Below are 26,219 nucleotides of genomic sequence, written 5' to 3' on the forward strand. Positions count from 1 at the left end.
AAAATGTCTGATATAAAAGCCAGTTAAAATCTAAATCCTCCAATAAGCACACAAGGTTGGTCTTTTCTTGCATTGTAGTCAAGTCATTTACAAAAGGTAAACATGGTAGGCGGTAGGCTGGTAGGAGCTAGCAGCTACACACCACTAAGTACACAATAGTGCATAAATTACAAATATGTAATAAGTGTATTTAGTTGAACACAATTGCAGTCCAAAACACCACATTTGTCAATATAAACAAGTATCAAGTGATTATAGTTGCATATTACCCACAGATTAAAAGTCTCTAAAGTAGCAGCGTACTACAAAGTACCCAGTAATGAAAGTGTCTGCATCATTAAACTTACTCATTAAAATTGTGGCCACCGGGTGTCACCAAAAAACATTTACCACTCCACTTAAGTCCATTCCAGAAGGTTAAAAATAACTTGGTCAGTGTTTTTTTTATGATTGGATAACTACACTTGGTCAAAACTTTTCTAAAATTCCACACTACAAAATGATAAATGTATGCATTATTCCTACTGATATTGTATCGGATCAGTATCGGGATTGTCCAGTACTTAAGGCTCTGGCATCCATATTAGATGAGATGTGGAAAGATTGTTTTAAGTATCTGATCACACATTGCCCAGAGACTACAATCTCTATAACTAAAACTGGCACATATTCAGAAATGTTTATTAATATGTGCTACCCCTGTTTTAAATAATTTAACATATCTAACATGTATTATTGTCCACCTTGCTAACACTTAAGCTCATAGGTACACTAATAAAAGATATCAGCTGCTGCTAACAAACTCAGAATCAATCAATCAAATCCCTTAATCACAAACGTCTCAAAGGGCTGCACAAGCCACAAAGACATCCTCAGCTCAGATCCCAGGGCAAGACAAAACTCAATCCAATGGGAACCACAAGAAACCTTGGAAGGCACCACAGATCCTCCCCCATCCCCTCCCCGGGTGACCGGTGCAATGGATGCCGAGTGGGTCAACTAAATACACTTATTACACAAGTCGGGGCGCAGAGACATCACCGACTGATGCATAAGGAGTGGTCCACCCCGGGTCCCAACTTCTTGTGAAAATCCAATCCATTGGGAGGCCAGCAGGGAGATTATCGATAGAGCCCACATAATTTGGGAATGGTGCCATTACTGAAGGCAGTAGGCCAGCAACAGTCGTAGTTGTGACAGCATTCATGTTGTGGCTGCTAATGCATTTGTTATTAGTAGCTTGTAGACAATGAGTCAGAACGTAAAATTTTATAAGGTGATCGGACATTACCGTATTTTCCGCACTATAAAACGCACCTAAAAACCGCAAATTTCCTCAAAAGCTGATAGTGTGCCTTATAATCCGGTGCGCCTTATATATGGACCAATATTGAGCCACAACAGGTCTTGCAACTACAGTAACAGCCGCCGACTTCATTTTCCCCCGTAGAAGGAGAAGCGCACGGTGCATGCTGGGATATATGACTGCGCGAGGCGTGCCGTTTCATTTCCATTTGTGTGTTTATGTAAAGACCCCAAAATGGCTCCTATTAAGAAACATGCTTTCAGGAAGGCAGGAATTGTGACTGAACTGCTAGACAACAGCAGCGACACTGACTCCATTAATGAAGACTTCCGTCTCGTCGAAGACGTCATATATCCCAGCATGCACCGCGCGCTTCTTCTTCTACGGGGGAAAATGAAGTCGGCGGCTGCTTACCGTAGAAGAAGAAGCGCGCGGTGCATGCTGGGATATATGACTGCGCGAGGCGTGCTGTTTAATTTCCATTTGTGTGTTTATGTAAAGACCCCAAAATGGCTCCTATTAAGAGACACGCTTACGACGCAGAGTTTAAACTCAAGGCGATCAGTCACGCAGTAGAACACGGGAATAGAGCAGCAGCGGGGATGTTGGATGCCGTATTTGCCCAACTGTTTAATTCGGACACAGAAGAAGAAGAATTCGAGGGATTAGTGGATGAGGAATAATTTAGTAAAGTGAGCTTTACATGTTTATTTTGTGTGTTGTGTTGTGTGACATTAACGTTTGAGCAACGTTGAGCTATTGATATATTGCTATTGCTTTGCACTAGGGCTATATAAATAAACATTGATTGATTGATTGATACTATATTGTGATTGCACTAACATTTGATTTACCGTAAAAGTATCAGACTGTTTTGTACGTGTTTATTGAATGGAGGAAAAGTTCCCCTCCACTATATGATATAAATGTTGCACTACATGTTATACCTTGCTGTTGTTAAAAGATCAACGAAATAAAACGTCACTGACTTTACTTCGGAGAAAATAATAAAACAGCTGTTTATTCATTATGGGAGTGAACGGAGTTGTCAGAACACTGGTTTGTAATCTATTAATAAAGTTTGACTGACCTATCTGACTGTTTTGTTGACATTCCCTTTAGCGCAGCTCCATCTAATGGATGCATAACGTAACCCCAGCCTTTACCCCAGCCTTTACTGTAGCGTCTATTCTATGCGCCTTATAATCCGGTGCGCTTTATATATGAACAAAGTTTTGAATAATGCCATTCATTGAAGGTGCGCCTTATAATGCGTAAAATACGGTACTTTAGTGTACGGGAGTAGGTCTATTTACCGTTGCGATGCATGGGTTCTTTTAATATTTATTTAATAAATGAGAATAATATATGCTCCATTTGGCTCATAAAGTCTGCACCAACAAACAATAGTTGATTTCACAAACATAGCACCACAATGGGTTAAACAGTTCAAAAGACAGCTAATCATAGGAAACAAATAGTTTCCTTGTGCCTGTTTCCCTCCCTAAGTTTTCCAGATGTATGTGTGAAGGTCTTTGGACTGCGACCCCAGACACGGAAGTCGTGATCGTACAAAAGTACTACAGGCTATGGCAAAGTACAAACCAAGGAAAATGGAAAGAGTTCTGAAAAAAGTCGGGAACTATACTCACAACTAAAAGTGCCTTAAAGAGCGGTTACTTTGTCTAAAGCTTTAAAAGCAAACAAGTTATGTTGCAAACGGAAACAGACCCACAAGGGCAATCCTGGAAGAAAACTGATCACAATAGTCTGTTAGGATGCATGCATGCTATGACAATAAGATCATTAAATCTAATAAAATATTAATTAGAGTGTGACATTATTTGGGTGTATTATTGCAGGTATAACATTTTATACCACAGCCCCTTGAGCTTAGGTTAGTCTTCGTGTGAAGAGAACAAACAAGTAGTTTTCTATCCCCTGAAGCTGTAATCACGAAGAATCTGCTACCACCACAGAGCAGCTCTGCATTATGGGCCAGACTTAATTGCTCATGACCGTCAATTAGCGAGCTGAATGAGTGTTTATTTCTAAAGCCTATAATGGAATGCTATTTCATATGCAAGCTGGGTGTTAGGTCACATGTTGGCAAGTGATTTAGCTTTAAAGGACAAAACAGGGACGCTTATAATTACAGCTTTTATCCATGATGAGGTACTGATAATGTGACAGTCTAAAGCTACTGCCACTGCAATACGGATATTTGAATACAACAAACATTAGTATGTGTTTTGGCCTTATATCCACACGCAAACTTAGGTTTTCATCCAACAATTTTTGGAAAACTTCAGCTGGGGTGCCGTTTTTTAAAAAGTGCTGCTTCTAGGGGTATCGATCTGATTCCAAGTAAATACAGGATTAGTGTGTCCAATACTGATACAGATACTTTTGACTTGAAATGTCATGATCGTTGAATAACTGTGAATTTGTTTCTGGGAGTTGATTATTATAATGAGAACACAGGAAAACTCTTTCATGTAGACAAAATGTTTTTAAAACTAAATTCCACAATCTAAAATTATGTAATAGTATATAAATAGGAGTTCCCCCTACTACATTCTAGTAAAAACCTTTGCTTGGCAAATTGCATAATAACAAAAAAGCAACAATGCAACAAAAATATATATCTTAAAATACAAAAAATAATTTTGTTACACGCAAATGTTTGTGAAAAATATTGTCAGTAGATCAGGGAGGGTAGGGGTAAAGCGTGTCTCAATGAGCAGAGAAAGGGACGCTGCTGTTGCATAACCTCTGAAAAAAATCGAGTAATTTGCGAAACATCCATTCATTTTCTACTGCTTGTCCCTCTCTGGGTTGCGGGGGGGCTCGAGCCTATCCCCCAGCTGCACTCGAGCAGAAGGCAGGGTACAACCTGGACAAGTCGCCATCTCATCGCAGGGAGGAAAAACTGCAAGAAATGTATCGATTCCATCACGCCAATATCAATCCGATACCAATACCAATCTTGGTATCGATACTATCGAGATTTAAATCGATACGCTCAGCACTCTGGTTCAGCGTTTGTGTATGGACGAGTAAAACAGACATGACAAGTGTGACATGATCTTAGGTATTGAACCTTATTTGAACTACGGCAAAGTGTCTGGGCATTCCGTGGTTATAAAAATTAATATTAAATAAAAATAAAAATAAATTGATAATAGTGTTCCCTCGATTATTGTGGGGGTTATGTTCCAAGCCACCCATGGTAGGTGAATTTCTGTGAAGTAGGGACACTGTTTATTTCTTTTTTATGAATATTATATTGATTTAAAGTCCTTATAAGCCCTCCACACAGCTTTCACACCCTTCCTATACTCTTAAAACACTGCCTCACTCTAAAACCTTCATCATCTTAACATGAACACTTGGGTTCCCAAACCTCAATGTACCAATGGTACAAAATTATACTTTAAAATCTGTAATGCACTGAGACTGTAGTAGGTGAACCGCAAAATGGCGAGGGAATACTGTATATAATAATAATAATAATAATAATAATATACATAATTAAAAAAGCCTGAATTTGTAAACAACAAATGTTTATGTCGACTTGAGTTAGCCAATCCGTATATTTCTATAGTATATCGATGAACAGAGGCACCTGCTCAGTGGCCTTGTGGTTAGAGTGTCCGCCCTGAGATAGGGTAGGTTGTGAGTTCAAACCCCGGCCGAGTCATACCAAAGACTATAAAAATGGGACCCATAACCTAACTGCTTGACACTCAGCATCAAGGGCTGGAATTGGGGGTTGAATCACCAAAAATGATTCCCGGGTGCGGCCACCGCTGCTGCTCACTGCTCCCCTCACCTCCCAGGGGGTGATCAACGGTGATGGGTTAAATGCAGAGGATAATTTCACCACACCTAGTGTGTGTGTGACAATCATTGGTACTTTAACTTGAATATAACGTTCATCACATCAGTCAGCTGTAGTTATTTTTGCAGGCTTCTGATTGGACACAGTGCACTTGGAAGCCAGTGAATCAAAATAATTAATGGTAACCCTGGAATGAATGACAAAAAAATGCAATCATTTGACAGCAGTAGTAGACAGACATTTTTTTTAACACGGATTGGGGAAATGTGCATTTCCAATATCTGTGTGAGTGTGGGCTTGGCTTAGATCAGTGTCTCTTAATCACAGGGGCCCAGTGTTGGGCCATGAGCGCCCTCCAGAGGGCCGCCAAAAATATCTGTTCATCAGCTGTGTTCTATATGGGCCGCAGTAGCACTGAGTTGTAATACACTTTTCCACGACTTGTGGCAGGAATGAAAATCAAAAACAAACGGAAGAAGTCTGGAACTAAAGTAGTAAATAAGTTTCTTAAGCGCAAAAATTATGACTAAAGTGGTGAAGCTGTATTTTCATTTGCACTTAAATTTGTTTTGACGGTTTAAATATATTCATTATTTAATTACGGTAGTTATTTTTTAGCACAACACAATTATATGTAAATCTATTTTTCATTAGTTATTTATCAATCCTAATCTAATCTAATCTAATCAACCTGAACTAGGCCTAAGGTTAATGGGTTGAATTAATAATAATATTTGTTTATTTTTATGATTAACACATGGTTTCATATCATTTGACAAGGTTGTAAACTGTAAGTAGGATAGATATGATTATTGAATATGATTAAAATCTAGACTAAGTTTACCAATTCAGTGTTGATATTTAAGTGGGCCCCAGCGGGCCCCGAGGTCAAAAAGGTTAAGAACTCCTGGCTTAGATTGTTAAGGTGTTTGTTATGTGTTAATACATTGTCCTTTTTATGTTTTCTGTTTCAGATTCATCTTAACTTGCTGCTACAAAACTCCCTCTGCAAGCCCCTGGGAGGTCTAAGCAACCTCAAAAGGCCTCTGGTGTGAGGTTGGTCCATGGGAAGCCAAAAGATGAAGACATGTTTTGTGCTTCTGGCAGCATTGCTGTTGCCCACAATCCAACCATGTGAGTTAAACAATATTTTTGCTAATCTGTTTTTATTAGATTTAAATACATGAGCTAACAATGATAAGAATATTGTCAAATAGTCCAAAACATTTTAGGGAAAAGTGTCTTTGTATTCCAGACTCATTTTTGCATTTTTACTCCCCTTGCTTTTATTTTCTCATCAACGTACATACATTTTGACAGACGTCTACGATGCACTCAAAAGTATGGCCTGCAGCATCTGCTTTAATAACTAAACATACAGCAGCTGTCAACAATTATGATGGATTGCTCCCTAAAATACCATCAACTGTGCTTAATATGCTGCCGAGCTTAAAGCCCGGAGTATTTAAAACAGCTTTTTGTTGCATCTTATAATTCGTACCTCCAGCTATGTTCTGGAAGATTGGCAACAGGAATATTCGCCTGAGAGTACACAAGATCATTAACCGCATTATCTGTGTCTAAGCATACATGAAACCTCATGAGCACAACACTTATGTGTGCAGCATCTTAAGTGTCTCATGTTGAGTATTCTGGAGGTTTCTGCAGCAGTTTTGACTGGCAGCCCACAATCGCTCCCAAAATTTAGCTGGAAGATTGAACGGCAAAACCCCTTTTTAAAGATGCGGTCTGTGGGGATGGCGTAGCGACTATGCACAACCATAATTCAGTTTTAGTGTATGAAAGCCTAAGAATAAACATTCAGCATGGACACAAGGAAGTAGTGGCACAGACAGGGGAACTTTAATACAAACGACGGAAACATATTCCTGAATCCCAATGTTCGACCTTACCACTTGTTTTAGCTTTAACCCTTGATTTTGCGCATTCATGTTGAGCAAGTGGTGTTCTGATTATCCTTTAAGGTCAAGGGAAGTGAAAGCACATAAATGTGTACTTATAAGCATTATTGATTCCAGGTGTTGCACTTGTGTTTTATCATGTATTTCATCCTTGGCTAGTCAACATAAATATGGCCATGTTTTGAATGTTGTTAATCATATCAAAGTACCAATGATTGTCACACACACACTAGGTGTGGTGAAATTAATAATAATAATGTGGCTGTTGTAAGTAAACTAGAATGTCAGACGAGCAGCAAATAGACTTCATTGGAATTTACTACATTTCATTGATTATGAGACAGCAAAACCTAATTTTAACATTTATAATAACCATATTTACAATGTTGTTGTTTTTTATTTTATTTTAAAATTGTTTGTGATTAAAGCCAGCTCATGCTGTTGACGTTAGTAAACTACGATATCAGACTAGCAGTGAACGGACTTCACTACAATTTGTTAGATTTCATTAATGATTAGGCAACTTCACAGCAGCCTTTGACACCGTCTGGCTCTGGGGCTTAATCTTGAAGCTTCACCAGCTTCTCTCGTATGTTTCCTACACACCATCGTCTTGAACCATAGCTTCATCCTATAGACAAGTGACGGACAGGCCAGCTGCCCACGACACATTAGAAATGGAGTCCCCCAAGATTCGGTACTGGCCCCCACGCTCTTTAACCTATACATCAGTGACCTGCACTACAAGGCATCAAGGCAGTATGGATACACTGATGATCTTGCACTTTTACACTCGGACAGAAGCTGGACGACAGCAGAGGAGACACTAACCTCAGACCTGGCGCATATTGCTGTATAATTTGAAGACTTAGAATGTAAAACTGAACATTGCAAAACAAATCCACGGCCTTCCACATCAACCTCAATGAGACCCGCTGTCACTTCACAGTTAACCCCAATAGGTCACCACTGCCGTACAACCCAACACCTACATACCTTGGAGTGAAACTTGACAGGCAGCTAATGTACAAACAACATGTTAAGTTGCAGCGTGCCCAAGTGTCCTCTAGGAATAACCTCCTACGTTGACTAGCAGGATCTTCATGGGGAGCAAGTCCCTCCTCCTTGAGAACTGGCGCCCTCTGTCTGCTGTATAGTCCTGGCAAAAACACATCTCATGTCTGGTGCCGCAACGTACACACAAATTAATTAGATGCCACCCTTATTGAGACCCTGAGGATTTTAAACGGCTGCTTGAAATCAACTCAACAGATTTTTTGCAGTATTTTCTGGTATTGCACGAGCTGCCTTTACGTAGGGAAAACCACACCCACAGCCTTGTGGGCAAGGCTTGGCAAGACCCGAACCATACCCGACACAAACTTACAGTATATTGGCTCCCTAAGAATTTGGTCGCCAACACCTGCCTTCCCGCTACCCATTCTTTCGCCACTTAAAGAGCCGTGTTGGTTCCAACTTTAGAATGCTCCAAGCATGGAGAACCAGCTGGCCACCAGGTGCCAATGTCCCTTGACAGGTTTGGACAACATGAACCAGCCTTGTACAGGAATTGGACGTTTCAATACCAATATGTATCGCTGGGTGCTGGGCCCCTCTGCAGCCTGCTAATATGGTGCCGGGAAACAGACTGCCCACTAAATCATTAAGAGTGCCCCTTTGTTCCTGCACCCACTGACCTGGACCTCGAATACCCAAACACCAACACAGTGAGCTGGCTTAGATGTCTCTTACAAAAGAAGAAGACAGCTAATCAACTTTTAGAATTTACATTAGCCATGTTTAGAATGTTGTTTTTTTTGCTGCAAAATTTCTGTTCATACAAATTAGCTAGTGTGACTGTCACCAATAAACTACAATGTTAGACAAGCAACAAACGGACATAACTACAATTGAATACATTCATGAACGATTCGACAGCTAATCAGCTTTCAGAATTGACACTGGCTATGTTTAGAATGTTGTTTTTATTTTTTTTTTAAATGCTTGTCGTGAAGACCAAGCTTAAAGGCCATGATCATTTTGCGATATTGCCATATTTTTGCTGAAAGGATTTAGTATAGAACAACGACGATAAAGTTCGCAACTTTTGGTCTCTGATAAAAAAAAGCCTTGCCCCTACCGGAAGTAGCGTGACGTAGTCAGTTGATCACCTCCTCATATTTTCCTATTGTTTTCAATGCAGCTAGAGCGATTCGGACCGAGAAAGTGACGATTACCCCATTAATTTGAGCGAGGATTAAAGATTTGTGGATGAGGAACGTGCAAGACATATCTTTTTTCGCTCTGACCGTAACTTAGGTACAAGCTGGCTCATTGGATTCCACACTCTCTCCTTTTTCTATTGTGGATCACGGATTTGTATTTTAAACCACCTCGGATACTATATGCTCTTGAAAATGAGAGTCGAGAACGCGAAATGGACATTCACAGTGACTTTTATCTCCACGACAATACATCGACGAAACACTTTAGCTACGGAGCTAACGTGATAGCATCGTGCTTAACTGCATATAGAAACAAAATAAATAAATCCCTGACTGGAAGGATAGACAGAAAATCAACAATACTATTAAACCATGAACATGTAAATACACGGTTAATGCTTTCCAGCTTGGCGAAGCTTAAAAATGTGGTTGCTAACGACGCCATTGAAGCTAACTTAGTATAACGGGACCTCACAGAGCTATGATAAAAACATTAGCGCTCCACCTACGCCAGCCAGCCCTCATCTGCTTATCAACACCCGTGCTCACCTGCGTTCCAGCGATCGACGGAAGAAAGAAGGACTTCACCACGATCATCCGTGCGGTCGGTGGCTAGCGTGGGCTAGCGCGTCTGCTATCCGAGTCAAAGTCTTCCTGGTTGTGTTGCTGGAGCCAGCCGCTAATACACCGATCCCACCCACAACTTTCTTCTTTGCAGTCTCCATTGTTCATTAAACAAATTGCAAAAGATTCACCAACACAGATGTCCAGAATACCATGGAATTATGAGATGAAAACAGAGCTATTTTGTATTGGATTCAATGGGGTACCGATACTTCTGTTTCACTGGCTACGTCACGCGCATACGTCATCATCCAAAGGCGTTTTCAACCGGAAGTTTAGCGGGAAATTTAAAATTGCACTTTATAAATTAACCTGGCCGTATTGGCATGTGTTGCAATGTTAAGATTTCATCATTGATATATAAACTATCAGACTGCGTGGTCGGTAGTAGTGGGTTTCAGTAGGCCTTTAACAGAGCTATTGTACTTATTGTAGCTTCTGAATACAGTGACATTTTATAGCTTATTTATCTAACTGTTAACTGGGATGTTGTGTAGTATATTACTGCCTACATCACAGCCACCAAGTGGCTAAGAGGATGACGTAGTGGTGTCTCATTTCTTACAGTGTTTTCTAAAGTCTTGGCCCTCGGTTTTAAAGAGTGTGGGCTTTAAAGGCCTACTGAAATGAATTTTTTTTATTTAAACGGGGATAGCAGATCTATTCTATGTGTCATACTTGATCATTTCGCGATATTGCCATATTTTTGCTGAAAGGATTTAGTATAGAACAACGACGATAAAGATTGCAACTTTTGGTATCTGATAAAAAAAAGGCTTGCCCCTACCGGAAGTAGCGTGACGTAGTCAGTTGAACATATACGCAAAGTTCCCTATTGTTTACAATGATGGCCGCATGAAGTGAGAGAGATTCGGACAGAGAAAGCGACAATTTCCCCATTAATTTGAGCGAGGATGAAAGATTTGTGGATGAGTAAAGTGCAAGTGAAGGACTAGTGGGGAGTTGAAGCTATTCAGATAGGGAAGATGCTGTGAGAGCCGGGGGTGACCTGATATTCAGCTGGGAATGACTACAACAGTAAATAAACACAAGACATATATATACTCTATTAGCCACAACACAACCAGGCTTATATTTAATATGCCACAAATTAATCCTGCATAAAAACACCTGCGTGTTTGTTACGCTAGCTCCTAGCTCCTCTGCTAGCTCCTAGCTCCATAGAACACGCCAATACAATTCAAACACCTGATCAACACACACAATCACTCAGCCCAAAAGACCGTTCACCTAACCCAAGGTTCATAAAGCTTATATATTTTTAAAAAGTTACGTACGTGACGCGCACATACGGTCAAGCTATCAAATGTTTAGCAGCCAAGGCTGCATACTCGCGGTACCTGATATTCAGCTGGGAATGACTACAACAGTAAATAAACACAAGACATATATATACTCTATTAGCCACAACACAACCAGGCTTATATTTAATATGCCACAAATTAATCCTGCATAAAAACACCTGCATGTTTGTTATGCTAGCTCCTAGCTCCTATGCTAGCTCCTAGCTCCATAGAACACGCCAATACAATTCAAACACCTGATCAACACACACAATCACTCAGCCCAAAAGACCGTTCACCTAACCCAAGGTTCATAAAGCTTATATATTTAAAAAAAGTTACGTACATACGCAAAAAAAAGTTGCGCACATACGGTCAAGCGATCAAATGTTTAGAAGCCAAAGCTGCATACTCACAGTAGCAGGTCTGCGTCTTTGTCATCCAAATCAAAGTAATCCTGGTAAGAGTCTGTGTTGTCCCAGTTCTCTACAGGCGTCTGTGTATCGAAGTCAAAAGTCCTCCTGGTTAGAGTCTCTGTTATCCGAGTTCTTCCATCTTGACTGCATCTTTCGGGAATGTAAACAAAGAAGCGCCGGCTGTCTACTGTTGTTGCTGACTACGTTCGAAAAATACGTCCATTTCGCACCGACAACTTTCTTCTTTGCTTGCTCAGCTTCCTTCTCCATAATGCAATGAACATGATTGCAACAGATTCACGAACACAGATGTCCAGAATACTGTGGAATTATGAAATGAAAACAGAGCTTTTTCGTATTGGCTTCAATGTGGAAGGCATACCCGTGTTCGCCGGGCTACGTCACGCGCATACGTCATCCTCAGAGGCGTTTCGAACCGGAAGTTTAGCGGCAAATTTAAAATGTCACTTTATAAGTTAACCCGGCCGTATTGGCATGTGTTATAATGTTAAGATTTCATCATTGATATATAAACTATCAGACTGCGTGGTCGGGTTTCAGTAGGCCTTTAAGTAAGACCAAGGGGGAAGGGTTAAGGAGAAGAATTCGGATTGAGCCTCTCTGGTTTCCTCCTGGTGTGTATGTAAGGCTTGTAAAGCAGACTAATTGCAGATTGCGTACCTCTGCCTCGCTGCTTTGTCCCCAGTCACAAAACCAAGATGTCTGAAAAAAATGGCATAGAACAGGTAATGCCAGGAACTAACCAAAACAAGAATTGTTTGGGACGCAGACCATGAGATTTTGCTTTTAAAACTTAGATCGAAAGAGGCACGGAGATTAATATTAACTCCACACTTGCTCTGCCTTGGCTACCTATTTGAAGTCAACTTTGCATTGACTAAAGACACCTAATTCTTCTCAAAAAAAAGACCACGCACAACAATGAAACTCAATGTTCTCATTGAAGGACTGTACTAACCCTTTCTTAGGGTTGTATATCCTGTTCTTTAAAATAAGACTTTGGAACTTTTGGCAAATGTTTCTTTATGTAGTCTAGATCTGTGTTGACACTCGGGATGTGACGATATGAAAATTTTATATCACGGTTATTGTTACCAAATTGATCACAGTGATCATTATTATCACGGTATAGTTGAATGTGCTCAAAAACTATGCATACACACTTATAACCAAGTTTACTAAATTAATTTTAAAAATTGAGATGTCCGATAACATCGGAATGCCGATATTATCGGCCCATAAATGCTTTAAAATGTAATATCGGAAATTATCGGTATCGGTTTCAAAAAGTAAAATGTATGACTTTTTATAAAACGCCGCTGTACGGAGTGGTACACGGACGTAGGGAGAAGGCGAGAAGTACAGAGCGCCAATAAACCGGCTTTTCACACACACAAGTGAATACAATTCATACTTGGTCAACAGCCATACAGGTCACACAGGTGGCCATATAAACAACTTTAACACTGTTACAAATATGCCCCACACTGTGAACCCACAACAAACAAGAATGACAAACACATTTCGGAAGAATATCCGCACAGTAACACAACATAAACACAACAGAACAAATACCCAGAACCCCTTGCAGCACTAACTCTTCCGGGACGCTACAATATACAACCCCGCTACCTCCTACACCCCCCCCCCCCCAACCTTGCCCACCTGTCCCAAATTCCAAGCTGCTGTTTTGAGGCATTTTAAAAAAAATAATGCACTTTGTGACTACTATAATAAATATGGCAGTGCCATGTTGACATTTTTTTCCATAACTTGAGTTGATTTATTTTGGAAAACCTTGTTACATTGTTTAATGCATCCAGCGGGGCATCACAACAACATTAGGCATGATAATGTGTTAATTCCACGACTATTTTTTATCAGGATCGTTGATATCGGAATCTGTAATTAAGAGTTGGACAATATCGGAATATCGGATATCGGCAAAAAAGCCATTATTGGACATCTCTAAAAAAAATACAATGAATGAATAGCCACACAATATACTTTCTTGGCAGAAGAAATATGTTACAAAATAATATTGTTCTGGCTCCTTAAAGGGTAACTGCACTTTTTAAAATGTTGCCTATCATTCACAATCCATATGAAAGACATGACGACAGATGGATTTTTTTAATGCATTCTAACTAGTAAATACACGTAAATAAAAGGCTGCTTACAGCGGAGCCAATGGGGAGGTCCTCTATTTTACCCATGAAATCCAATAAATAACCATTCAATATGTTAGTATCAACCAAGTATTCCTGATATTGTAATTATAAGCAAACTATTTATTGCGCTGCTGTGATCACAAGCGTGTGTACAATTTCGATATGATCGACTGGCAAGGTGTTTCCTCGCTTCCTTGCTCCCTGGAAGTAGATCATAAATCATGCCTCTCACCTGGACAGACGAAGTCTAAGTAGGTATTCCGACAAGTTGGTACACTTTGACAGCCATTTAGGACCCGGAAATGGCGAGAACGACACAACAAGACGCTTGCTGATTGTGAACGACAGGCAAAATTCCCCAAAAAGTGCAGTTCCCTTTTAAGAGGCATATTATTTTTAATTTGACTGTTTAAATATGTTTATCTTCTTCCATTTTAATTTGTAAAAATTGTTGTGTTTTTTTTAATGAGAAAGAAAAAAAAGTGTGTTAGGTATGTCTGGGCTGGTTTGCATGACGTCAACGCAAATTCACTTTCTGTTGTCATATTCCTTCGAGTAATGATCAAACTCTCTGTTTATAGGTTAATGACTCTTGTATTTATGTTAGCTAGCTAGCCCTAGCTTGCATCCCCAGTAAATGAGCAGTGTCATCAGTCTGTTAATTTTTTTATGATAATTTCAATTTAAAACGGTAATTCTAACCCAAGGGAGTAAACGTTATCATAACAACATTTACCGTTACATTGTGTTTACTAATTATTGTTTTTGTCTCAAAGCACAGATCAAAATTGGCAACCATAAATCATGAATAATTTAATACAATGTCAATAAAGCTTTATATTCTAATCTAAACTAATTCTAGATTATGGCAGGCTTTATCTAATATGTAAAATAATTGTAGAATGTTCTTTGAGTGCAATAAGAAAAGCCCTTGTGTTTAATGTACCTTTTAATTGTAATTCCAAACACATGTTTAATCATAAGTTTTATCATAAATGTTCTGTTAAAATGAAGCCAATAGTGAATTTTTGTGTGGTACCCTTTATTTTGAAAATTATCAAAAAGTATTGAAATACATAACGATATACATTTGGGTAAAAAAATATTGGTGTCGGTACAACTGGATGTATGTGCAAACGTAACTGCATAGTCGCTTATGTGCCCGAACGGGAACTATGCAGTGACGTAGCAAGCGGTGTCCCAATTACTAGGGAAGATTACTAAGGTCTACCCTTTTTGACTTTATTTTGAGGGTGTAGTGGTTGTGGGTGAGGGCTAGTGGTAGTGAGTGAGGGCTAGTGGTAGTGAGTGAGGGGGTGTACTGGGATTGGACCCTACTCGTGCTGCAACTAACAACTATTGTGACAGTTAATTAGTCAGTGACTCTCTTAGGAATTAGTCAACTAATTGAATTATGAAGCGCACACAGATGACCTTCATTCATTCTTCCATTTGCTTCCACTTATCGGGGGTCGGTTCGCAGGGGAAGCAGCCTAAACAGAGAAGTCCAGACTTCCCTCTCCCCGGCCACACCGTCCAGCTCCTTACGAGGAATCTTGAGGCGTTCCCAGGTTAGCTGGGAGACATCATCTGTCCAACGTCCCCAAGGCCTCGTCCTGGTCGGACGTGCCCTGAACATCTCCCCGGAGCATCCTGACCAGATGCCCGAGCCACCTCATTTGGCTCTCATTTGTAGGAGCAAGGTTTTACTCTGAGCTCCTACCGAACGACAGCGCTTCTCACCCTATCTCTAAGGGAGAAGGAAGGAAACTCATTTCGGCCGCTTGTACCTGCGATCTTGTCCTTTGGGTCACAAAACAAAGCTCATTGACATAGGTGAGAGTGGGAATGTATATCGACAGAGTCGATACTTGGGCCGGATCACTGCAGAAGCCGCTCCAATCCACCTGTCAATATCACAATCCACTCTTCCTCACTCATGAACAAGAAACCCAAGGTACTTAAATTCCTCCACATGGGGCAAAATCTCGTCTTCAACCCGGAAGTGGCACTCCACACTTTTCTGGGAGAGAACCATGGACTCAGATTTGAAGATGCTGATTCTCATCCGAGTTGCTTTATTCAGAAATATTTATACACTCTAACTGTGCTGCTTATCAGACTGTTACAAAAATAATAATAACTATTAAGCCTTTGTCAATTAAAAAGGGCAGGCAAGGGGTTTTAAAAACAACCTTGTTTTTGTATGTAAACTAAGAAGAGTCAAAATAGTAACAATATTTACAAATGACAAAACACCAAACAATATACGTATTTTCTTGCAGCCAGAGTATTGTTTAAGAGCCATGTCTCTGATCCATTAAGTAGGATAAGAACTGCTGCCCTGTTGTAAATCTGGAGCTTTGTTTTCTGTTAGATGTTGGGTGCGATTCTACCAGAGTGGTTTCCAGAGTGATTGCAGAGCTGATGCTTTCAGGGCTCTTCTGCAGACCATCTTTGGTTTTAGGTCCATGTTGTCTGTCATTGTAAAGCCCAGCTACACAAAACATTTTACAAGCTTAACAATATCGTTGTCAAACTGAAGAGATGGTAGATCGGAGTCGTCATCGACATGCATGAACTTAGTCTTTGTTTAGGTCTCTTGAAGGTCAAGCTTATCAGCTTCTTTCCTTTCCATGGCCTGAGTATCTCTCAGCTGGCTGTAGGATGTGCTGAGCAGAATGGTATCATCATCATACTCAAGATCAGTCCGATGGTTGCTTTCAAAGTACACTCCAGGACCCGATTCAGATGGTCAATGATGCAGTTAAAAAGATCTGGAGCAACCATGCAGCCTTGGTGAATGCAACTGGAGATGGGGAACCAGTCAGGATCTGTATCATTGCCACGAAAACAGCTATGTGTGTTGCTGTACAGCAACTTAAACAGGGCAACGATCTTGGATAGAGCCGTAATGCTCTGAGCTCATTTATAAAGTTGGCTGGTAAAGTTCACCAGCCAAGTGGTAGTCTGCTTACTCATTATGTACAGTGTCAAGATATTTCCATACTTTCACATGGTTAAAGTCTCCTATTTTGAAATACTTGGCCTTCTTGATGAAATTCATGAACAAATGTATGAACATATGATATTATTCATAAACAATAAAGGTCTGAGGACAGACCTTTGTAGGACTCCTTGACGTGTCCCACTACTTTACCAAAAACACCGTATTTGGGTGTTCATTAAGTTGTTTCATTTTGTAGAAAAAAAAACTGATAACAGACATGACATAAAACTGTAGTCATTTCAAATGTCACAATTCTGGCTTTCAGAAACACTAAAATAAATCAGGAATATAAATTGTGGTAGTCAGCCATTTTTAGATCAAGCGGTGTTAAAATTATGGAAAAACGCAATTCTGAGAAACACATGGAATTACGAAACACAAAACTAGAACATACCACTAGTACTTTGTTACATAACCTCTGGCTTTTATAATTTGCAGTCTCTGAGGCATGGACTTAAGGAGTGATAAACAGTACTCTTTATCAATCTTGCTCCAACTTTCTCTGATCACTGTTGTCACATCAGCCTGGCAGGTTGGAGTTGTGTCATGGACCATTTTCTTCTATTTCGACCATAAATTATTAGTTGGATTGAGATTTGCAGGCCTTGACATTAACCTTATATATCTTTCTTCGAGGAACGTTTTTAAAGTTTTTGCTCTATGGTAACATGCACCATCATCTTGAAAGTTGTGTCATCATCCCCAAACATCCTTTTGAATATTGGAATAAGAAAAGTCTCCAAAATGACAAAGTAAACTTTATTAAAGATGTAATGGCAGCCTTCTCCCCACTGCCATTACCTGAAAGGCAGCCCTATATCATCAATTACTGAAAATGTGCTTGTTATCTTCAGGCAGTCATCTTCATACATCTCATTGGAGCGGCACCAAACAAAAGTTCACCTCCCCCAATGCAGATTTGCGATTTAACACTAAATGTGACTTTTATCCAGTCATCCATAGTCCATGATTGCTATTCCATAGCCCATTATAACCTTGTTTTTTATTTTAAGGTGTTAATGACGGCTTTCGTTGACTTTTCTGTATTTAAATCCCAATTTCCTTTGGATGGTTTTTTACAGTTCTTTTACAGACAGTGACTCGAGTGTATGGCCTTTGTTCTTTATTTGTTTTGCTGTGCTTTTTCTATTTTCAAGACATACTGCTTTAAGTTTCTGTCTTGATACTGATGTTTTCCTTGGTCTACCAGTATGTATGCATTTTACAAACTTTCCATGCTGTTTGTACTTGGTCCAGATTTTAGACACAGCTGACTAAAAATCAACATATTTTGCAACGTTGCGTGATGATTTACCTTCTTGAAGAAGTTTGATAATGCTCTCATTTCTTTCAATTAACATCTCATGTTGGAGCCATGATTCATGTTAATCCATCTGGCGCAACAGCTCTCCACTCATTTTTATTTGCAGACTAATCTGCAGATTTATTGTGATGCTGGTGTTAGCTTTGAAAATGCAAATTTATAGTATGATTACATACTTTTTTCTTCAGAAATGAGGGTCTCCATAATTTTTTCACTCTGCTTGATCTAAATGAAATGTTCCTGACCACAATTTATATTCTTTATTTTTGTTTTTGTTTTTTTAAAGCCAGAAAGTTTTGTGTCATGTCTGTTATTTTTTTGTACAAAATCTAACAATTGAATGCACATCCTCCAAGCCTGTTATTTTCCATAATTGTTGCCACGGGTTGTATAGTGCTTTTGAGACAATTAAGGATGCTGAATGCTTACAGGTCCTTTAAATGATAAATGATAAATGGGTTGTACTTGTATAGCGTTTTTCTACCTTCAAGGTACTCAAAGCGCTTTCACAGTATTTCCACATTTACCCATTCACACACACATTCACACACTGATGGCGGGAGCTGCCATGCAAGGCGCTACCAGCAGCCATCAGAGGCAAAGGGTGAAGTGTCTTGCCCAAGGACACAACGGACGTGACTAGGAAGGTAGAAGGTGGGAATTGAACCCCAGTAACCAGCAACACTCCGATTGCTGGCACAGCCACTCTACCAACTTCGCCACGCCGTCCCTAAAGCTAAATAGATACAATTAAATACCCACATCTCTGTAATGAGATGTGATCAAGCAAAGTCTGCAAAATAAAGGAAGCCATTGCTATTAAATTCACTGTAATTATTTTTTCTTTGTCAAATAAACTTAACTATAACAACTTTCTGTCATGTCAGATAACAACACAAACAAGCATAAAACTATTGAAATCAAATATATTTGAGTTGAGTATAATTAAGCTTATCTATGTCGAAAATGTTCCAAACAGTGTGCCATTCAGATTTGTACTTGTTTTGTAGTCTTTATTTATATCAGATTGTTGGTCCTTTGTCAGTCTGACTGTCTCCAGCCCGCTTCATTTATTTGTCTCTTTGTCATTCTTTTTATCACTCGTGTGTATTTTTTTTCAATACAAAAACAAATGCTGTGCTGTTTTCAGTGTGTCCTGACAAAGAGCCAGGACTAAAGCCATGGATGCCTGGACATAGTGAACATCATCGTGTAGTCATCGGTTACGGCAGGAAGGTACTCCTCACGACTTCCGCTACCGTCCACTCCATCGAGATAAAAAACGGAGGTAAGAAAAAACTGCCAGTGTTCTTTTTTCAAGCCCTGTTGTGTTCGATCAGAGCTCCAAAGTCATACGTTTTTGAATATGCAACATTTTTTGGCTTCTTGATGTCCATGGATACTTGCTAAAAAGATTGAAGTGCTAAATCTGCATTCTTTTCTGTGCCCGTGTCAATCTGTTATTTGACAATGACAATGGTCCCTTGGTAAGTACACAAAATATTAATCTGCATCACCGCTGCCCACACAAATAAAAATTAAAAGACGCTTGACCAATTTTCATATTATTAACCTTTTTTAAATGGTTAATACAACAGTATAATTCCAATTTACATTAAACACACTTTTCTTTGGTCTATATGACAGGTAATGGTGGTGAATTGGTCAAAGTGTTGCATAGATTTTGCTTGACAGACCATCTTCAAGCCACTTGCTGACTCTTTTGAAAACACGTCTTTTTTGGGGACTCTTTTTAATTGCATATGAACTCCTCTATTCCTGTGATGCGTTCCAGTTACCTTGGAAGTTGGAAGTCTGAGTGGAAAACGACGTCACAACCGAGTTATGAGCTTTCCAGTTGCGATGCTAATAATGTATATTATAGAAGTGAATATCATTGTTTAAATCCAGAGCAGCCATCTTTAAAAAAAACTCGGGGGGTTGTGAAAATGGTCTGACTCTCCGAGGGGGAAATCCGACCTCGAGGGGCGTTCCCGTTGAAATTTCAACTAGAAACGCAGATATTCCAACTTTGCACTATAAATGGAACGCACCCCATCACTATCCCTCCCCAGCATTTAAAGGTACGCCTCTTCCTATGTACTGAAAAATATAATGAATTAGAATAATAAGCTACTATTTATTAGAAATGGCAACAGTGGAGAGTTTTACAGCAGCATCCAACTCTACATGAACGAGCCTATGTCTTACCCAGAGCGAGAGGAAAGTGAATAAGTTGAAACCAAGGCTTGAAATTAAAGCATGTCAAAGGTTAGTTTATTAGCTTTCTCATTTAACACTTTTGAGGGCTATAAAGCTATAAGGATACAGGCCAGGTGTTATTAAAATCTCTGTCTCCCTATTTGAAAAGACTATGTACATTCATGCGTGAAAAAATCATTAAACCTAGCCTGGTTCTACTCTATCTACATGTAGTCTGGTTAAGTTACATGCTAAGGTATCATTACAAGTTCATACAACTGCTGTTATTGGACTTATAGCTTCATTGTCTCTACTCTTGCCATAAATTGTAGGAATCTTCTATACGATTAAAATCCTTCTGTTCTTAACCATATACTGTGTATATATATATATATATATATATATATATATATATATATATATATATATATATATATATATATATATATATATATATATATATATATATATATATATATATATACTGTATATATATATACATATATATATATATATATATATATATATATATATATATATATATATATATATATATATATATATATATATATTAGGGCTGTCAAAGTTAACACGATAATAACGCGTTAACTATAAATTTCAATAATGGCACACTTTTTTTAACGGCCGATTAACTCGAACACTTCATTTTTGACCCTTGAGCCGTGCCATAGCGGATTATTGGCTGCAGTACACTTGCTACTGATGAGCCACAAGCGAGCAGAAATAGACAAAGAAAAGGCTACATTTTGGAAATATCAGGTTCAAAGCGATGGCAAGTTGTTCTCCCGACAAGAAAGGAAAAATTATCAAGTTTAGCAGTAGAACAATGAGCAGATGAGTAGAGAGACACATAGAAATTCTTGAATATATTATTGATCTCAAGATAACTATACCTGAATCGGATTTAATCTGCAGATTATAATGGGATGCTGATATCTGGCGTAGTTGATGAGCTAATACTTTACCATCTTTATCATCATGTTCACAGAACTGAGATCTTGAACAGAGCATTGTTTCAGTAGCACGGTCTGTTGCAAGGACATCAAGTTCTGCCTGTAAAGAGAACCTTTCCTTATAAGTGTCTGCGTTTTGAGAGGTAGAGTACAAGTTGTCTAACAGAGATATGTGTTGTGTCAAACTAGTGACTGTATTACTTTTGAGTTTGAGTTCAAATATTTATCAGCCAAACTAATTCCTACTTCTTATTCATAACACTTATTCATAACACTAAATCCCATGGATTTGAACAATTCAGACTATTTTCACATATCTTAATCAATTTAAACCATTCCAACCTCAAAACATAAATTTAATTCACAACATCCAGTTTATTTATTTTCCATATTTCAAAATCTCAGAAGTCCTAGCCTTCCACATTTTCTAACCGCACATTTGCTTTGAAATGAAGAACAGTTCTTCACATATCTCAACATGTTTAAAACCATTTCAGCATCAAAAAATTCAGACTAACAATTTCCCACACTCCAGCAATTCTCACTTCCTATAATTTCATATTTTCAGTACTTTTTCCATACTTTTTTTACTTTTCCCATACTACCTTATTTTCCGTACTTTTGCCGTAATTCCATATTTTCTGTACTGTAATCTTAATTATGTATTTTCCGAACTTTTCATGTAATTTAAGATTTTCCGTACTTTCCCATGATTCTGTATTTTCCGTACTTTTACTGTGATTCTATAGTTTCCCTATTATACCTACTTTGAAGTAATCACATATTTTCCGCACTTTTCAGGCAATCCCATAGTTTTCAAACTTTTTTTGGGAAATCAAATATTTTCTGTACTTTTCCCATAATTTCATATTTCCTGTAATTCCATATTTTTCCAATTTTTTCGGTAATACCATCTAATCTATTCTTTTACCGCAATTCCATATTTTCCGTACTTTTTACATATTTCCATACTTTCTGTAATTCCCTGTTTTCCTTATTTTTTTCTCTGTTTCCATATTTTCTGTAGTTTTCCTGTTATTCCATATTGTCTCTCATTTCATTTAATTTTAATTTTTCATTTATTTATTTATTTCAGGCAATGACGAAAAAAAGTACAAAGTTGACAACACATAATAATATAAATTAATATAGTGCAAAAGGTAATGTATAGTATGTAATACATGATTGTCTAGTTTTGCCTGAAAGGCACCCCCCGTTCTCCATTCAGTGGTTATTCACATGAGTTTCACTCTTACTTTGTTCAAGGATTATAATACAGATGTTGTATCATAGTGGCATTACCACAGGTAACAATAATTATTACACTGTAACAATAATTTGTATCAACAATGTAGGAATAGTGAATATACCAACAATGGTAATAGACAACGTAGCAATAATGGTAACAGACAACATAGCAATAATGGTAAGGAAACATTGAGCACATGTTAACACTTTGAGACAGAGTACAGCAGCAGGTCAAATTAAAGACCCTCATCTCTATATTTGAATAATATCTTTACTTTTTTTTTGATTCCCTACTTTCCGTACTTTCCCATGATTCCATTTTTTTTGTAAAGCATTTAAATTGAGCTCAATTCCTTCACAGATTGCCTTTGCCTGTTAGAATCATTTTTTAAATTAAACATTTAACCTGTTTCTACTTTCTGTGTGACCCCAGTTCTCTTAAATAATGATTAATGTTCAATGTTGTTATATTTCCTGGGACCCCATACAAATGGGCGGTTGGCCACACTTTGGCCCGGCCTCTGCAGTATCTACCAAGTCCTGTCGCCCTACATTCAATCCCCCTTGGACAAATATGGCCATGCATAACAGGCAATCTTCATGAGTCTTGTCCCTGAGTCTCTGCTGTCTTTCGTACAAAAGCAGATTAGTTGTCTCAGAAGCATCCTTGTTTCTCCTCAGATTATTTCAAAGGCTTTTCTGCTTGATCTTTCAAAGTAAAAAAATGTGCTATAATATCATGGAATGTGGAAAACGCGAAGGCTTTCTTCTGGCGATAAAGAGTCTAATGTGGCGAAAGGAAGACCTGAGACACGAAGGGAGTAGACCGCCTGTGGTAAAAGCCATAAAAGGTAGGAATACAGGATGTCTCCGAAAGCACCGGAGCATGAAAACCCTGCCAGGAGGCTTCAGCACCCTTTTTCCATCTTTTCTTTTTTTGTTTGTGTCTCCCACCTGTGCAGGAAAGCTGGTGATTGCTGACACCAACCGACCCATTCTTCTTCGGACAAAACACATTCTTATTGGGAACAAAGGAGAACTGCACATTGGAAGTCCAGACTGTCCTTTCAAGGGAAACCTGACCATTTCTCTGTTTGGAAGGTAAATCTCATTAAAACATTGACATACAATATTTTTTTTAAATGTTACCATCCTGCGTTATGCATTGAATTTGTTTTAGAGATGTAAGGCAACACAATTCACCACAACCAACATCTAAACCCAATATCACTGCCCCACCTACTCAGTGGCCTAGTGGTTAGAGTGTCCGCCCTGAGATCGGTAGGTTGTTAGTTCAAACCCCGGCCGAGTCATACCAAAGACTATAAAAATGGGACCCATTACCTCCGGCTTGGCACTCAGCATCAAGGGTTGGAATTGGGGGTTAAATCACCAAAATGATTCCCGGGCGAGGCACCGCTGCTGCCCACTGCTCCCCTCACCTCCCAGGGGGTGAACAAGGGGATGGGTCAAATGCAGAGGACACATTTCACCACACCTAGTGTGTGTGTGACAATCATTGGTACTTTAATTTTAACTTTAACATACACACACACCTGATATGTTTTTGTGCACTAAAAAAGTCATTATTGCATAGATTTGGTAGACACTAGCTTTTTAAAACTCATAAAATAATTAATTGTTTGACTTTTTAAGATTGGATTACCATTTTTGTACAAAAAAAGTGCCAACAAATTCCATATAAAGTGGCCAGAATATAAATTTGAATAATCATAAAATCATATAACCTTGATTATAAATCTGTCAAGTTTCACTTTTTCCCTTTTCAGTAGAGATTGTATGATTATAATCATATATACATATATGTACATATATATAAATATATGTACATATATATGTGTATATATATAATATCTTTATATATATATGTGTGTGTTTGTGTGTATATATATATATGTGTGTGTGTGTGTGTATATATATATATATATATATATATATATATATATATATATATATATATATATATATATATATATATATATATATATATATATATATATATATATATATATATATATATATATATATATATATATATTACACCGTATATGTGTAATAATCAATATGATAATATGATTACATTATTTTAGCACATCTACTGGGGATCCAGTCTCCCCCTGTCTTGACACATCTATTTCTAATTTTATTCGAGGATCTTTGAACACACCACAGTTTTGGGCAATGAGACGTAAAACTCAAACTTGTACATAACTTTCTCCTATGCTGCCACAGGTAGATTTAAGATAGTTTTACCTTTCTTCTATCACCTCCTACTTGTTTGGAAATGTTGGTTCTGTGTGTGAATGCTTAAGGGAGATTTTTGTTGACGTTATGCTGTCTGTGTTGAGTGAAGTGTTTGATTCTAGGTTTGCCACTATCCACGTGGATATATTTATTATCATATCCACTTTGCATTTTTGATAGGGAGGTGTATGTAGTTAGACATTTTTCATTTGATTGAAGCAACCTTATTTTTGAACTTCCAAAGCTATATTCATATTTCATCTTAACATTTCTAAAGTTGGTCCTCAGACTTTGCAAAAGCTCAGGGCCCCAATGTGCTTGGGTCCCTGGTACAACATCCCCACTTACATTTCAACACCCCTGCTCAAAGTACCTACTTTTGCAACTTTATTGTGTGTTTATTTGTTAATAAATGTTAACCGTAAAATCTAAAAAAATAAGTGACATCACATGACACAAAGCTGATTATAACTGTGCTGTCCAGTTGTTACATTATATTTTGATTAATTATACTTCTGAGTCTTATTTGCAAGTGTTATATTGTAGACTTTGTATTCAGTTGCAATTCCATGACATTAGATAGTAGTAGTGCATAGGTGTGTAGGTGTGTTGCTGTAGTCAGGACTTAGTCCTTATAACAACTAAATGTGCCAGTCTTATCTTTTGTTGAGTCCGACACAATGTTTATGCTTTAAGTATTGTACTTATTATACACCAGCTGTTTGTAGTGTGCATCTTAGTTGTAGTTATACTACCAAACTTGGAGATGCTGAAATTGCCACCTAAAATCACTAATGCTAATCAGTGGCATGTATATGACATATTCATTGTTAATTAGCATTGAGCTAGCGCACTAGGCACTCCGCTACGAAAATGCCTGTAGGTCCGCCAAGTGCTTGAGCCGGTGCTGAGTCTGCAACCGGACATGACGTCACCTGCAACAAAGGTATGGAAATATGGTACTTTTTGATTTGATGTAAACCGGTATCCGGTAGTACAGACGGAAATCATTCAATACCTATAAAAGTACCAAATCTTAGCTGTAGTATGTGTTAGCTTCATCGCTATTGGTCTCGCGTCTGTGCAAAAGAGGATTTGTAGCTATGTCATAATGACATACAAACGGAGAAGTATGCAGGGCAACGGAAAAGGACCTGTAAAATACCATCAAAGCTTTGGTATAGAAACAAGTATCTTTTCTTTTTTAACCGTACACTTCTCAACCATTCTTTCATCCCCCTTTCCTCAACCAACAAAATGCACACATTTACATTTTGCACAATTGGAGGAAAATCCTGTAAACAAATTGCTATAAATTTAAAAATCCTTTATTATCCCCAACTATCATTATGGCGCTAGTGTA

The 26,219-nt window shown here is 38.3% G+C and overlaps 1 protein-coding gene across 2 annotated transcripts in view; it reads left to right on the top strand.

Annotated features, from left to right (window-relative positions):
- LOC133636146 (cell migration-inducing and hyaluronan-binding protein-like) overlaps positions 1–26,219 on the top strand; it is a 324,820-nt gene that overhangs the window by 178,166 nt on the left and 120,435 nt on the right. For both annotated transcript variants that reach the window (XM_062029861.1, XM_062029871.1), the window contains 3 exons: positions 6,125–6,284; positions 19,318–19,455; positions 23,554–23,692. In XM_062029861.1, the coding sequence (XP_061885845.1) occupies positions 6,215–6,284; positions 19,318–19,455; positions 23,554–23,692 (347 nt within the window). In that variant the 5' untranslated portion in view covers positions 6,125–6,214. The remainder of the gene's footprint in view (positions 1–6,124; positions 6,285–19,317; positions 19,456–23,553; positions 23,693–26,219) is intronic.

The sequence above is a fragment of the Entelurus aequoreus genome, linkage group LG02 (assembly GCF_033978785.1).
Source record: "Entelurus aequoreus isolate RoL-2023_Sb linkage group LG02, RoL_Eaeq_v1.1, whole genome shotgun sequence".
NCBI classification, from domain to species: Eukaryota; Metazoa; Chordata; class Actinopteri; order Syngnathiformes; family Syngnathidae; genus Entelurus; species Entelurus aequoreus.